A 16,756-nucleotide genomic window follows, 5' to 3' on the forward strand; every position below is an offset into this window, starting at 1 on the left:
TGCAGCTTAATATCAAAAAACCAAACAACCCAATCAAAAAATGGGTGGAAGACCTAAATAGACATTTCTCTAAAGAAGACATACAGATGGCCAACAAACACATGAAAAGACGCTCAACATCACTAATTATTAGAGAAATGCACAACAAAACTACGAGATATCACCTCACACCGGTCAGAATGGCCAGCATCACAAAATCTACAAACAATAAATGCTGGAGAGGGTGTGGAGAAAAGGGAACCCTCTTGTACTGTTGGTGGAAATGTAAATTGATACCGCCACTATGAACAGTATGGCGGTTCCTTAAAAACTAAAAATAGAACTTCCATGTGACACAGCAATCCCACTACTGGGCATATACCCAGAGAAAACCATAATTGAAAAAGACACATGCACCCCAATGTTCACTGCAGCACTGTTTACAACAGCCAGGACACGGAAAAAACCTAAATGTCCATCAACAGAGGAATGGATAAAGAAGATGTGGTACATATATACAATGGAATATTACTCAGCCATAAAAAGGAACGAAATGGGGTCATTTGTAGAGACGTGGACGGACCTAGAGACTGTCATACAGAGTGAAGTAAGTCAGAAAAATAAATATCATATATTAACACATATATGTGGAATCTGAAAAAATTGTAGATCTTACTTACAAAGAAGAAATAGTCACAGATGTAGAGAACAAACGTATAGATACAGAGGGGAAAAGGGGGTGTGGGATGAACTGGGAGGTGGGATTGACATATATACACTATTGATACTATGTATAGAATAGAAAATAAAAGAAGATAGATGGCAGAGAAAAAAAATTACCAAGTACGAACTTTATGGTTTTTAACAATTCCACTAACTGACATCAATCTTCATCCCTCATTTACTTGTTCCTACTGTGCTGCTTCCTATTTGTCCTAGAATCCTGCTGATTCTAGAAGCACAGGAAGAATAACTTGTGCCTTTAAAAGGCTTAAGAGCAGTGCATATTACTTTCCACACAATTGTTTGCATTTTTTTGCATGACCCACATTCGGAAAACAGAGTCTGAGTACAATAAAATATAAAAACAGCTGATCCTTTTTGTTCTTAGCATGACCAGTGAATTCTCCAATGTCTGAGAACTGTGGCTCACCTCATTAATTTCCTCTCATCAGCAAAAAAAATACTCAAGATGAGCAGCTCCTTTTATGTTGAAACAAAGTTATGAGGGCTCAAAAGAGAAAAGCCAAAGAAGCCTACTTCTCTTAATCCTTTTAGCACTATCTCTAAAAATTCAATTATGAAATCTTATTTGGAGTTTGAAAACAGCCACTTGCTATGTAAAATCAAATTTTAGATTAATTGGTATTAGGTTGTTTCTTTATTACTTCGGGGGAAAAAATACTTCTTTCATCATGAACATATTCTGAGGCAGAGACAAAAGATTTTCCAAAGCATGTTTTTCAATAAATTTTTATACTTTAAAAATTTTACTTTTTCATTTACATGGAGTAAAAATCACTCCTTTTGATGTACAGCTCTTTAAGTTTTTACCAAATGCACTTAGCTGTGAAACTATCACCGTAATCGGGATAAAGAACAATTCCGTCACTCCAAAAAATGCCCTTGTGCTGTACCTTCGTAGTCAAATACTCACCTTACTCCTAACTCCCTGACAACCACCCTCAGTAAATTGCAGTGCTCGAATTTAGACTGGATGCAGATGACAAAAATCTACGGGACAGATCTAAGAGCAAAGAGAAGACAATGCAATGAGCTCTCCCCAGAGTCCTGCCCCTGGGTCCTTCCTAAAACCTCAGTGGAAGGATATCACTGACCCAAAAGACAGCTGCTCTTTTTCCTGGTGGTTCCTCTTCTACAACTGATCGTGAAAGACTATTAATAAATTGTGTTTTTTCTGCTCCAATCCCACCACCTTTCTTCTGCTGTGAAACACTCCCTCAACCTGAATTCCTTGCGCACCAGTGACCACATCACAGATTTAATTACTAGCACAGATGGTGCCAATTAGTTTTCCCGTGAAGTGCTGAACTAGAAAGGATAATGGAAGCACTACAATCTTAGCGCACATGCAGAAATGGTCCCGGCTGGGGCCCACTGACAGAAGCATGGGGATAATCATATCTTCACGTTTTCTGCAGCTCATCCCCCACCTTGTGCTCAAGCTGCCGGAGGAGAAACTTGATCTTCAGGCTCAGAACAGGCATATCTTATTTAAAAAAATACACACACACACATATATGTGTGTGCGCATACATATGTATGTATGAATGTGTGTGTGTGTGTGTGTGTAAAACATGGCATTTACATTCTTTCAATTGGAAGAGAAGGGTTTTTAACTGAAATATGTAAGAGAAAAAGACGTTTTCTTACAAAGGAATCAACATTTAAAATCTTTCTCTCCCTTCCTTTCATGGCTCTTTAACATCTTTGAAAATAGTCCATTTTTAAGTAACATTTATAACATAATAGGATTGGGAACACATTTTATTACCTAGGAAGAAATTACAGTGGTAATATTAACGTCTCACATTTATAAGCACCTTGGAGTCTGCAAAAACACTCTTACGCGATTTCTAATTTAATCGGTCTTTAGAACACAGCCCCTTGGGGGACTACAAAAGACACTAAAGGCCCTCTGAACCTTTTAGGCTACAGACTAAAGTGGGGGGCGGGGGAAGAAGGAAAACAGAAATAACGACAAAATAAAAGAGTAATTATGACATATAAAAATAACTAGAAAAATCATTAACTGGTCAAATTGATACCATTTCACCAAATCCAATTAATTACATCAACATCTCTGACACTAAAAAATGATATTCAAACCTGGTTCAATCTTTGATACAGAATTCCAGTGTAAAAAAAAACATTGAAGGGTTTCTTGAAGTGAGATTCGACCTAGAGGCCAAACACAACATTTTGGATTTGGGTACTGCTAATGTGGGAGAACTTTCCTAAAGGAGGGGGGTGATTAAGCAGGGTCCAGATGCTGAGAAACATGGATTTAAAGGCACTGTTTTAATTGAGGGGAAAAGCAAGAAGATAGGCATCAAAGACGACTACTGAAATGCTCTGCCTGTGGGCTGAGGTCTCCTTAGAGGGCAAGAGTGTAATTTTTCTTCTTTGTCTTTCCAGTGTAGACCAGCAACCCAGAAACAGCATGTTAAACGGAAATAAAACAAGTTATATGAAAGCACAGACGGAAAGCTGAAAGAACAGGTCCTTAATTAAGAACAACTATTCTGACAGTTTTGTATTTCTGGCAGAAGAAATAAACTATAAGGATTGGCAGGCATAAAGAACTGGGACCTAACCAACAGGACTGCAGGAACCAAAAAAAACAAGGTAGATTGGAGGACAATGGAAAAGAGGTCGTGGCAGACTCCAGCTTTTGGACCCTTGTGGAAAGAGCAGAGAAACCTGGCGGCTACTGGGACCACTGAGACACAGGAGGGCGAAGGTGTGGCCCAGGGCAGAGGACAGCCAATGCTGCCTACACCCGCAGGGCCAGGCTCCTCAGGCATGAATCCACTTCAACCTCCTCACACCCACATGCGGCAGCTACTCCCTAGTAAGGAAAGGAGGGGAGATATGGTAGATTCAATTTTCAAGCTATTCATTTTCATGTATCACTGGGAATAGCCAAGTAGAGTTGACATTAATGAGGGGAAATGAATATGGCAGTTCTGCCTCTGAGCATGTTAAAACGGACCACTTTACATGAAATGTACATGCAATGTAACGTTTTCCTCACGAGCTCTGAGCCCTCCACCAATTTCCCCACCCATTACCCCTTATCCCCCAATTCATGCTCTTCACTCTCCCTAAGCAAACCCACATGGCCTGTGACCACACCATTCCCAAGTCACTCCTGCCTCTGGAGCTGCCCCAATGTCCCACTCTTCCTTCAAAAGAGGTCCCCTGCCATACAAGGCCTCCCCAAATGTATTCCCCTTGGATTGGTACTTCTCAACATCCCATCCAATACTATAAAGAGTGGAGCTTTCTTATGTTCTTAAAGTCTACTATCAATTTTCTGAAGCACAACTTGCTTTCCATCTTAGGGAAAAAAAAAAATGAAACCAAAATGCTTTCTTATCTCCCATTCTCCAAAGGAATAAAAGAGAAAAGCAGAGAAAGGAGGCAAGTTTGACTGTGAACTGGTTTATGTATCAGAAAGGGAAGTTCAATGTCATGCAAAGAGGCAGTCAGCAGCTAAATCCGAGAAGAAGCCAGTGCACTTAGCAGGTCTGTGGCTGAAGGCGGGGCACAGGCTAGGATGTAATAGGAGATATCAGAGGGAGCAGGTACTTGACAGGAGGCTTTGAAAGCGCCAGCTGAGAGGAGACCTGAGTGACAGTCCTCAAAGACGAATAACCCAAGTCATTTTCTTTGTGGATATTTGGAGTATTTACATTTGAATATGGATATACAGGATGTTCTACAGTTTTACTTTAAATAAGGTAGAAATTATGACTTAAGAGTGTAGAGAAACTGTCAAGCTTTCTAATTCTTAATCCTTCTAAAATTCTTATCTGAAAACAACTCCATTCCGAGTATAAACTGATCTCTTTCAGAGACCTGCCTTTTCCTAAACTTTCCAGGATAAGAAACAGGTTACAACCACTGTTATCACCTTAAAAGAATAATGCAGAGTAAGAAAAAAAAAAAAAAAGAATGTAGAGTAATTTGTAAAAATTGGATATCAACAAAGTCACATTTAAACAGATTATATACTAATTATCACTTTGGAGGGCACTGGGTCCTTCAACAAACCAATATTTCCCATTAATTGACAAACTTACAAGCCAGGCCCCTAATCCCCTATTCCCCAAGGACAGAAGCTCCTTTAGGCAGCTCACCTGGGTCAGTAATTTCTCAGTTAACCAAAAAAGTTAGCTAAAATGAGGACCCATTAAAAAAAATGCCTATCTTTAATATTTTATTTTAATAAGCATTTAAATGTATATATTTATTTGCAAATCTTTTAATGTGGAGCCAAGGCCTTTCCTTTGAGTAGGATCCAGTGATGGAGCTTCTCACTGTCTTCTAGGCATAAATAACACCCATAAGACAATGTCAAAGATTCCCAGGTTTGTTTTCTTTAACGAAGAGTGAAAATTTAAAGACACTTGTGAAGCAATGTGAAAACAGAATCTGGAAGCTGCCCATATTTTTATGATTTTCCCTAATCTTTTATAATTGACTCATCTTTATCCATCTGATAGTAATTTGTCTTTATGGAGTCTTTCCAAAGGTTTTCACGGAAAATGACGGCTTTCTCTATTTTAGCACACACATTTCATCAGTTTTCATTCCATTTAATTAAATTATGCCAATCACAGTAACGAGAATACCACACATAAACAGATTTGGGAACAAAGTGCCTCTTGGTAAGCACTTAACTCAGTGAGTGGACATCTTCCCCATGGCTCCCACCCAGCAGGCTGGGAGAGTCTATGCCAGTCGGAACTCTGTCAGGAGGGGATGGAGAGAGCTGGGGAAGGTTAGGAAAGAGGTCTTCTACTGCACTGTGATTTATCTCTCAGAGGATTCTCTCTGTGAGCACTTCTAAAGCTAGGGCTGTATCTTGGTTAATGCCCGGCATCTTGTAAGCACACAATGAATATATATCCAATGAAAGAATTTACCTTGACTGTCTTTAATTATTCCCACACCATTAAGAGAACACAAGCAATGTTTCATCAAACTGAAGAGGGGGGCAGCCCATAGAAAGATGAGAAAATTACCAAGATTATCACAGGAATTGATGAAGCAAAAGGAAGAAGGAAAAAACCCAGTTCAATAATTCCATCCCAAGTACCCTAATCCAAAGGTCAAAAACCTTATTTACCTTCTTAGGAACCCAACACATGGTCCGACACTGGGAGAAGGTAAAGAGTTGGTTGTGGGTTCCTTCCTAGGCAAGTTTTTAAATTGAAATCTCAGAATTTAATCAGACCTTTCAACCAGGTGAAGAGACTTTTATGAGAACAGATTTTTTTTTCTGAGACAACAACAATTACTAACAAATACTGAATACTTAATCTTGCCAAGCACTGTGGTAAGCATACCACGTGCATTTATTCATTATCTGCATAACAATTGTACTGAATTGTTCAAATTCATTCAAAGACACATAGCTTGTCAGGATTTGAATCCAGTGCCCATGTTCTTAATCACTGTACCATACTGCCTAATTCAGTTCACGTTTTCTTGTAATAACACAATTTTAATATTTTGCCATAGGGGTTTTGTTGGTGTACTTCCCAAAGGTACAGCAGAATCTTTAATTAAAAAGTTGAAGTTAATTCTCAAATAGCTAATGCTAACTGTATGTTCACTGAAGAAAAAAAACCAACAACTATATGTGACTCAGTCATTCATTAACAAACATTTAACAAGCGACTGCTTAATCACTTGAAAACAAAGAGTTAAAGTAATTCAATGGCCACTTCTCAGTTATTGAGTATTTATTACGCACTTGTCCTTGCCCCTGCTCTCAGGAAGCTCAGTCTGGTGGAAGAGATACATGATTGCCGTACAGTTTTAGTAAATGCTAATAGCAACTTGTAGGAAGGGCTCCGGCACGTCCAAGGGTGAGATGGGGCAGCAGGGGAGGTGAAGGGGAAAAGGAGGTTATAAAGAACCTGATATTTAACTCGGGCATTTCTTCTGTAAGCAGAGGAGAAATATGATCAGAATTTCATTTTAGAATAACCACTCCAGAAGTAGAGAGCATGAGGCAGGGGAGAGAAAGCATGAAAACCAGATGGCTGGTGAGGATCTGCTGTAAAAGTCTAGGTAAGAGGCGTGGAATGTATATCTGAAATGAGTGAACTGTACAGTTATGTGACGTATCTCCAAAAGCTGTTAAAAAATAAGTCTAGATGAGAAATGGTGAGAGCCTAAACTCAAGCCACGCCAATGGTAACAGGGAAGAGAAACTAAACAGATATTCAGAAGGCAGAATCAGCAAGACTTGATGCGTGATGGATGGGTGGGAGGGAGGGCTGAACTCAGATGTGGGAACAAGAGCAGGAAGAGGGAAGAAAAATGGAATCATATCACAGGATGGGAACAGGCACATAAGAGAAGGCAATTAATACTTAAGAAACTTTAACACAAACAAAACCAATTCAGTGTTATTATGAAGAACCAAGCTCATGGAAACGCATCAATGAGCTGATGGAGACATATGCGCCAACTGCTAAAGGATTAACTCATTAACAATGGTGGTACCGTGAAGTTATCACTTTTTCACCTCCTCCTCTGGGTCAGATCTGGTGCCATCACTTCTTGTGTACAATACCAATGCTCTCATTTTACACCTAAGGAAACCAAGGTGTGCAGAGATTAAGGGGAAGAGCTGAGATTCTAATTCCTCTACCTCCTGACTCTGACACCCCGAGCTACTTCCATGCTGCTATACTGCCTGCTTAACAAATGATGATAGAATGATAATAAAGATAACAAAAGCTTCATTCTGCCATTGCAGAGATGGTTAGAACTGCAGCTCACATCCACTGTGCCTTGACCAAGTGCCCAGCTCTGTGTTTGGCATTTTACATGTACAGGATCTTGCCTTGTAAGAGTGATAACAAGACCTGCAATTTGTTCAGCACCTGCTCCATGCCGGACACCTGTGATTAGGGTTACACGTGTGTCATTTCTACTATACTCATCAGAGCATCCCTGGAAAGGATGCTGCACTGGCCTCAATACGCAGTCAAGGAGATGAGCTTACAAGACAAGGTGACTGGCCCAGGGCCACAGTGCATTAAGAGGCAGTACAGAAACAGAATCTCCATAGTTTGAAATATCTATATGTAGATACAAATACAGATGTAAATCAATCAAGAGACAGACAGCAAGCACATATACGGCAAAATGTTCAAAATTAGTGACTCCTAATAAAGGGATATGTAGGGATTATCTGTATTATGCTTGCAACTTTTCTTTAAGTATGAAACTAATTTTTTTTTAAATAGGAAAATAAAGCTTGTGAGTCGGGGCACAGAAGAACCCTAAGGCTTCAGTCCACTATCAGAAGACACCTTTAGTCATTACAAAGAGATGAGAATCAACTCTGTTTCTGAGCAGCACTAGACAAAAAATTACCTAACTTACGTTCTTTTGTAAAAAAAAGAAACTGCAATTCAGTGATATTTTTAAAACTAAAAATTAAACATGCATGGTGCAGACTGGCTTGCTGGTCACCAGAACCTAACCATCAGAAATGCAGTGTAACTTCTAGGTGAGTAGTTAATTCATTTTCACCCTTGAAAAAGAACAGCATTTAGTAGGTGAATTGTTAGCATTCAATATGTTTGCTGCATCTTGCCAAGTTTAAAATTAAAAGAAAACTGTGAATGCATTTAACGCTAAAATGAAAGATTATCAAACATCTGATATTTAGAGGATTTTAGGCCATTTCTATCTTTTAGGAAATGGAGATCTTTGTGTAATTCTGCATTTAACATAGTGATCCTTTCCTTGAAATTACATCAAAGAAGTGAGCTAAATTTGTCTCAGAAGTGAGGATAATGATGATTATTTAAGAGAAATTATTTAGATACTGACAATGCTGTGGGCTGAACTTTATGAAATTCCCAATATTTGACTATTTTTAACCCAGAAAATGGCATTTCATATGATTCTATCATATGGTTTCACATATTGGTAGGCTATTCTCTTGGTCAGTCTCTAATAAATTTCTGCAACTATTATACAAATAAAAGTAGTGTTGAAGTCTCATGATTTTTTAAAGGAAACACTAGATGGCGGTAAATACACAAAAGTTGTAACATGGCACTGAGTTACCAACATAAAATAATGATCATTTTTGTCTTTTATTCAATTTTACGCTGCATACTCAATCAAGCTTTAAAAAAAAAATCTAAAATTTTCTTTTTAATTAAATAAAATCCTGGGACTTCCCTGGTGGCGCAGTGGTTAAGAATCCACCTGCCAATGCAGGGTACAGGGGTTTGAGCCCTGGTCCGGGAAGATCCCACATGCCACGGAGCAACTAAGCCCGTGTGCCACAACTACTGAGCCTGCGCTCTAGAGCCCGTGAGCCACAACTACTGAGCCCGCACACCACGACTACTGAAACCCGCACACCTAGAGCCCGTGCTCCACAACAAGAGAAGCCACGACAATGAGAAGCCTGCGCAACGCAGTGAAGAGTAGACCCCGCTCGTTGCAACTAGAGAAAGCCTGCGTGCAGCAACGAAGACCCAAGGCAGCCAAAAAAATAAATTAAATTTAAAAAAAAAACCTAAGGTTTTTCCTCACAAGATTTTTTAAATAGAGGCTTATTTCTGTTGTACTCTAAGGAACCAGTTTAGATAACGACAGTGAAACAGTTACTTTAATACTATATGAAGAGACTAAAAATGTAAGAGGAGGCATAAGGGTTAGAACTTCAGGGCAACAACAAAGTACATGTTAAAACTTGCAGATTAAGTGAATACATGAGGATTAGACTAGCAAAATCAGTCTGCAACACTTGAGGTTAGCCATGTACAGAACAGTCTTATGGGCCAGGAAATCTCCCACGTTAATTAAGAAGAACCAGGGTGTGGCTATCTGATTAAGAGATCACCAATACAAAAGAAGACCGTGGTCTAATTAATAGGAATATATAGGAAGACTGGGCCAGCCAAAAGTCTAGAGAAAGTGAAGGCAAAATCAAGAAGTGGGCAGTACTGAAATCATCCAGCATTGCTCAGAAGCTGGTGATGGACACCAAGATCCGGCTCATGAAAGAGCTCTGCCCTGTTTGAGGGAAGGGATGGTTTTTCAGGTTTTCTGCGTCTCTCAAGACTATTACACTCCTCCTGCTCTGCTTCTAAATTTACCAAGAAATCTTCTAATAACCAATTCCACTTCTACTTTTTTATTTTTTTGAATTTATTTATTTTATTTATTTATTTTTGCCTGCACTGCGTCTTCGTTGCTGAGCCTGGGCTTTCTCCAGTTGCAGTGAGCAGGGGCTACTCTTTGTTGCAGTGCGTGGGCTTCTCATTGCAGTGGCTTCCCTTGTTGCGGAGCACAGGCTCTAGGCACATGGGCTTCAGTAGCTGTGGCTCGCAGGCTCTAAAGCACAGGCTCAGTAGTTGTGGTGCATGGGCTTAGCTGCTCCGCGGCATGTGGGATCTTCCCGGACCAGGGCTCGAACCAGTGTCCCCTGCACTGGGAGGCGGATTCTACCACCGCGCCACCAGGGAAGCCCTCCACTTCTACTTTAACACCAACGGTTATAAGCATTGGAAAAGTCTCCTTATGGTAGATTAACTACCTGGTATTCTGGTCAGTCCCCTGTGAGTCTCATGATTTTTAAGTGTAAGTCAGTCCCAAAGCCTTATTAGCTCTGGATGTGCTGGCAAAGACAACTTCCAAGATCTGCAAAGTTAAGCGCCGTATTTTAAATCAAGAAGATGCACTGTGAGCCTGCCCAGCTGGCCATCCTCTGTCTAAGGTACCTCTGTTTTGTTCTCTTACTGCCACAGGTAATAAACTGCCTTGCAAATAGCTCTCCAAAATCCTGTTCAACTCACAAAATTCAAAACAGACCTACTTTTATCTGCAAAGCCATTCTTTCCCTTCCTAGTTGCTGCTGTCTAAAATCATTCTCCAAAATGCATACTCTATATATAGCTTCTATCATGAACACAGATTCCTATCAAATACACTAAAAGAGCAAACAGAGCAGAGCAGAATATATTTCTTTAGCCACCATTAGAAATGTACAAGTTCACAATTCCATTTCTTATGGTCAGCCCTAAGTCCAGAATCACTGCTCTATGATCCTACTAAATTCTGCTTTGAAAAATCTCCACTACTGCTCTATTTTTTTTAGTATCTAAAAATGAAAGGTCACAATATTCCTGACAACTATAATCACTAGCAACAAGAAAATTCCTGCAAATTCTTCCATTTGCAACTGGTTAGTGCTTAATTTTCAAGATGTTACAGTAATCTGTACTCAGAAACATGATAAACAAGACAAATATCTAAAACGTACACAGACAGCCTACTTGTACTTGGTATTTGAAATTGAGTCTTCCTACACGTTACATTTTGGAGTTTTAGAGTGTTTTGCAATGAATCCCACACCTGTTGCAAATGATACTTAAGTCATGATCAAAAAGCATTTCTTAGGATTTATTTGCTTTAGAAAGTGGAAGTGACAGATTCCCTCGCCCCCAAACAGACTCAAAAAAACCATTAAATCTATAGAATTCTATTTCAAATAGGATTTATTTCCTCAATGCTAGACAGGCCAGCACAATGGCTGGAAAAATCACTGTCCTGTTAGCACCACGGTGACTTCTTTGTAGTAGTCAATAACCAGGAAAGGACAGCCTGGATCCTCATGTGTTCCTATTACCTGAGCCACTTTGCTTTCTTACCAGTAAATGCATGTCGCTAAACTGCCCATCACTGACAGCCAGGGACATCACTGCCTTAGAATAACACAGGCATCTGACGTAGAGACTATTTAAAATAGGTCTAAATGTTCACTCACCTCCACTGCTGCCACGATCAAAATGAGGTCAGCTTTTGACTCCGGAAAGAGTGCATTCACTTGTGGTGACATTCCAATCAGAGCACAGTTAGTGACCACAGATATAACACTCATTGTTTCAAAAGCCAACTGAAAGAAAAAAAAATGTGAAATTAAAGACCACAGTGACTGCTTCCATATTTCCTCATCCTTTTTTGTATTATCTAAAGTCTTTCTTTAGTTCTAAACATTCCAAGGACATGTACCACTTTTTCTCTATAATGCCATGATTTTCGTTAGCTCAAAAAAGCCATACTGTTAGAAGGTATTTCAGATACTTTTGGCTTGAATATCCCAAACAGTATGTTCTATCTTCCCAAATGGATGTGGCCAGGGACCTGAATTGGGAACACATCCAAGAAAAATACACTATTAAAGTTACTTGACTCTATGCATAGCTAAAGGGAATCTAAACTAGGGCCGCCAGAGAGAATGTTTCACATTCAAAAACAGTTAGGTATGATTTCAAATAGAATTCATTTTGTGAAACTGTCCTTCTACTTTGACAGACCACATACCATACCACATCTGGTTCAGCCATACCCGAGGCACCAGTGATAGTGATCCCTTCCTAACTACATTTCCCGAGTCACCTGTAGAACTTCAGAAAAATACAGATGCCCCACTGAGACCTACTAGGTAGACTGAGCCAGGGTCCTATGAAGGAGACTGGTGAGTATTACTGAGAATGGACTATGGAAACATTGTGACCATTGTTCTTTCTTTTCTTTCCCTCTTTCTCTCTCTTTCTTTCTTTCTTTTTATGTACAGCACTTGGTGATCACTACTTAATAACAATGTCTAATTCTAAGAAATACAATTACTATTAGAAATATAGAAGCAAAACAAAACATGATCGGATCCAAACTTAATAAAATCTTGTCCCAGGAAGAATATCTACCATCTTATAATATTTTAGATATCCTTTGTGTAATCTTCTTATTTCTCCACAGTTTTCTTTACAACAAATCTGCTCAGGACTTTATCTTAAAATAGCTTTAAATTTCTATTTATTGATTTATTATAAATTAGTTCAAAAATAAAATGTTATCAGTGTATAGGGAAGAGTCTCCTTGTCCCCTTTCTCCCCTTCGTCACCTCCTGTTCTCCCCATAAGATAATCACTATTATTAATTTCTTATGTATCTTTCCAGACACTTTGTATGCAAATAAATATAAGCAAACCTGAACATATACTTTCTTACTCTCTTCTCAGCATAATACACATTGTCAGGCCCCTTGCTTTTGTCACTTAAAATGTCTTGGAGGATATTCTGTGTCCGTACTCAAAGATCTCCCTCATTCTTAAGTCACAACGTAAGACTTAAGTCACAACTGCTTAAGTATTTCATTGCATCAATGTACCAAGGTTTATTTAACCATTTCCTAATTGCTTGCTATTACAAACAATGCTACAGTTAGTAAACTTGCAAACACATCATTTAAGAAGTGTGGAAGTGGGATAAGTTCCTGGAAGTGGACTAGTTGAGTCAAAGGGGCCACTGTGCTCATAATTTTGATAGATAATAGCAAGCTGAACTCCCCAGGGTTGACCAGTTCACTTTCCCATTGGCAGCACATGACAGTGTCTGGCTTCCTGCATTTTTAATACATTTCTAACTAAGCTTTTGGGTTTTTAAATATCACATATACTGAGTTACAATTTACATATAATAAATTGTACTCATTTATGGTATACACTTCATTAACTTTTGATAAGTGTATTTACCAGTGAAACCACCATCACAAATAGGATATTTCCATTTTCCCCAAAAGATTCCTGGCCCCAAGCAAACCACCCCTCACTTTGTACCTGGCCCCAAGCAAACACTGATCTGTTTTTTTGTCACTATATATTAGTTTGACTTTCCAGAATTCTATATAATTAGAATCATACAGTATACATGCTTTTATGTCTGCTTCTTTCACTTGGCATACTGATTTTTCAATAATATTTTTATTGGAGTATAGTTGCTTTACAATGTTGTGTTCGTTTCTGCTGTACAGCAAAGTGAATCAGCTATATGAATACATACATCCCCACTTTTTTGGATTTCCTTCCCACTGAGGTCACCACAAGTACTGAGTAGAGTTCCCTGTGCTATATAGTAGGTTCTCATTAGTTATTCACTTTATACATAGTATCAGTAGTGTATTGTGTTAATCCCAATCTCCTAATTCATCCCACACATCCCCCTTCCCCCCTTGATATCCATACATTTGTCCTCTATGTCTGTGTCTCTATTTCTGCTTTGTAAATAAGATCGTCTATACCAATGTTTCCACATTCCACATATATGAGTTAATGTATGATATTTGTTTTTCTCTTTCTGACTTACTTCACTCTGTATGACAATCTCTAGGTTCATCCATGTCTCTACAAATGACCCAATTTCATTCCTTTCTATGGCTGAGTAATATTCCATTGTATATATGTACCACATCTTCTTTTTCCATTCCTCTGTCAATAGACACTTAGGTTGTTTCCATGCCCTGGCTATTGTAAACAGTGTTGCAATGAACACTGGGGTGCACCTATCTTTTTCAGTTACGGTTTTCTCTGGGTATATGCCCAGTAGTGGGATTGCTGGGTCACATGGTAGTTCTATTTTTACTTTTTAAGGAACCTCCACACTGTTCTCCATAGCAGCTGTATCAATTTACATTCCCACCAACAGTGTAAGAGGGTTCCCTTTTCTCCACACCCTCTCCAGCATTTATTGTTTGTAGACTTTGTGATGATGGCCATTCTGACCAGTGTGAGGTGATATCTCATCTTACTTTTGATTTGCATTTTTCTAATAATTAGTGATGTTGAGCATCTTTTCATGTGTTTGTTGGCCATCTGCATGTCTTCTTTGGATAAATGTCTATTTAGGTCTTTCGCCCATTTTTTGATTGGGTTGTTTTTTTGATATTGAGCTGCATGAGCTGTTTGTATAGTTTGGAGATTAATCTTTTGTCAGTTGCTTCATTTGCAAATATTTTCTCCCATTCTGAGTTTTATAGTGTCTGGCCTTACATTTAGGTCTTGAATCCATTTTGAGTTTATTTTTGTGTATGGTGTTAGGGAGTGTTCTAATTTCATTCTTTTACATGTAGCTGTCCAGTTTTCCCAGCACCACTTATTGAAGAGGCTGTCTTTGCTCCATTGTATATTCTGGTCTCCTTTGTCATAGATAAGGTGGCCACAGTGTGCATGGATTTATCTATGGGCTTTCTATCCTGTTCCATTGACCTATATTTCTGTTTTTGTGCCAGTACCATACTGTCTTGATTACTGTAGCCCTGTAGTATAGTCTGAAGTCAGGAAGAGTGATTCCTCCAGCTCCATTTTTCTTTCTCAAGATTGCTTTTGCTATTTGAGGTCTTTTGTGTTTCCATACAAATTGTAAAATTTTTTGTTCTAGTCCTGTGAAAAATGCCATTGGTAGTTTGACAGAGATTGCATTGAATCTGTAGACTGCTTTGGGTAGTACATTTTCACAATATTGATTCTTCCAATCCAAGAACATGGTATATCTCTCCATCTGTTTGTGCCATCTTTGATTTGTCTCATCAGTATCTTACAGCTTTCTGCATACAGTTCTTTTGCCTCCTTAGGTAGGTTAATTCCTAGGTATTTTATTCTTTTTGTTGCAGTGGTAAATGGGATTGTTTCCTTATTTCTCTTTCTGATCTTTCATTATTAGTGTATAGGAATGCAAGAGATTTCTGTGTATTAATTTTGTACCCTGTGACTTTACTAAATTCATTGATTAGCCCTAGTAGTTTTCTGGTGGCAACTTTAGGACTTTCTATGTATAGTATCATGTCATCTGCAGACAGTGACAGTTTTACTTCTTCTTTGCCAATTTGGATTCCTTTTCTTTTTCTTCTCTGACTGCCGTGGCTAGGACCTCCAAAACTATGTTGAATAATAATGGCGAGAGTGGGCACCCTTGTCCTGTTCCTGATTTTAGAGGAAATGCTTTCAGTTTTTCACCATTGAGAATAATGTTTGCTGTGGGTTTGTCATATATGGACCTTATTATGTTGAGGTAAGTTGCTCTATGCCCACTTTCTGGAGAGTTCTTACATAAATGGGTGCTGAATTTTATCGAAAGCTTTTTCTGCATCTATTGAGATGATCATATGGTTTTTATTCTTTAGTTTGTTAATATGGTGTATCACATTGATTGATTTGTGTATATTGAAGAATCCTTGCATCCCTGGGATAAATCCCATTTGATCATGGTGTATGATCCTTCTAATGTGTTGTTGGATTTGGTTTGCTAGTGTTTTGTTGAGGATTTTTGCATCTATGTTCATCAGTGATATTGGCTTATAATTTTCTTTTTTTGTGATATCTTTGTCTGGTTTTGGTACCAGGGTGATGGTGGCCTTGTAGAATGAATTTGGGAGTGTTCCTCTCTCTGCAATTTTTTGAAGAGTTTGAGAAGGATAGGTGTTAGCTCTTCTCTAAATGTTTGATAGGATTCACCTGTGAAGCTATCTTGTCCTGGACTTTGGTTTGTTGGAAGATTTTCATAGTTTCAATTTCATTACTTGTTATTGGTCTGTTCATGTTTTCTATTTCTTCCTGGTTCAGTCTTGGAAGGTTGTACACCTTTCTAAGAATTTGTCCATTTCTTCCAGGTTGTCCATTTTATTGGCATATAGTTGCTTGTAGTAGTCTCTTACGATCCTTTGTATTCCTGCGGTGTCAGTTGTAACTTCTCCTTTTTCATTTCTAATTTTATTGATATGAGTCCTCTCCCTCTTTTTCTTGATGAGTCTGGCTAAAGGTTTATCAATTTTGTTTATCTTCTCAAAGAACCAGCTTTTAGTTTTATTGATCTTTGCTATTGTTTTTTTTTCATTTCTATTTCATTTATTTCTGCTCTGATGTTTATAATTTCGTTCCTTCACCTAACTTTGGGTTTTGTTTCTTCTTCTTTCTCCAGCTGCTTTAGGTATAAGGTTAGGTTGTTTGAGATTTTTCTTGTTTCTTGAGATAGAATTGTATTGCTATAAAAATCCTTCTTAGAACTGCTGCACCCTATAGATTTTGGGTCATTGTATTTTCATTGTCATTTGTTTCTAGGTATTTTTTTTATTTCCTCAGTGATGTCTTGGTTATTTAGTAGTGCAGTTTAGCCTCCATGTGTTTCTGTTTTTTACAGGTCTTTTTTTCCA

The 16,756-nt window shown here is 38.5% G+C and overlaps 1 protein-coding gene across 2 annotated transcripts in view; it reads right to left on the reverse strand.

Moving 5' to 3' along the window:
* Window positions 1–16,756, reverse strand: part of ANO10 (anoctamin 10) — a 235,783-nt gene that overhangs the window by 160,462 nt on the left and 58,565 nt on the right. For both annotated transcript variants that reach the window (XM_007193467.2, XM_057555504.1), the window contains exon 11: window positions 11,540–11,668. In XM_007193467.2, the coding sequence (XP_007193529.2) occupies window positions 11,540–11,668 (129 nt within the window). The remainder of the gene's footprint in view (window positions 1–11,539; window positions 11,669–16,756) is intronic.

Source organism: Balaenoptera acutorostrata, chromosome 10, assembly GCF_949987535.1.
Source record: "Balaenoptera acutorostrata chromosome 10, mBalAcu1.1, whole genome shotgun sequence".
Taxonomy (NCBI): Eukaryota; Metazoa; Chordata; class Mammalia; order Artiodactyla; family Balaenopteridae; genus Balaenoptera; species Balaenoptera acutorostrata.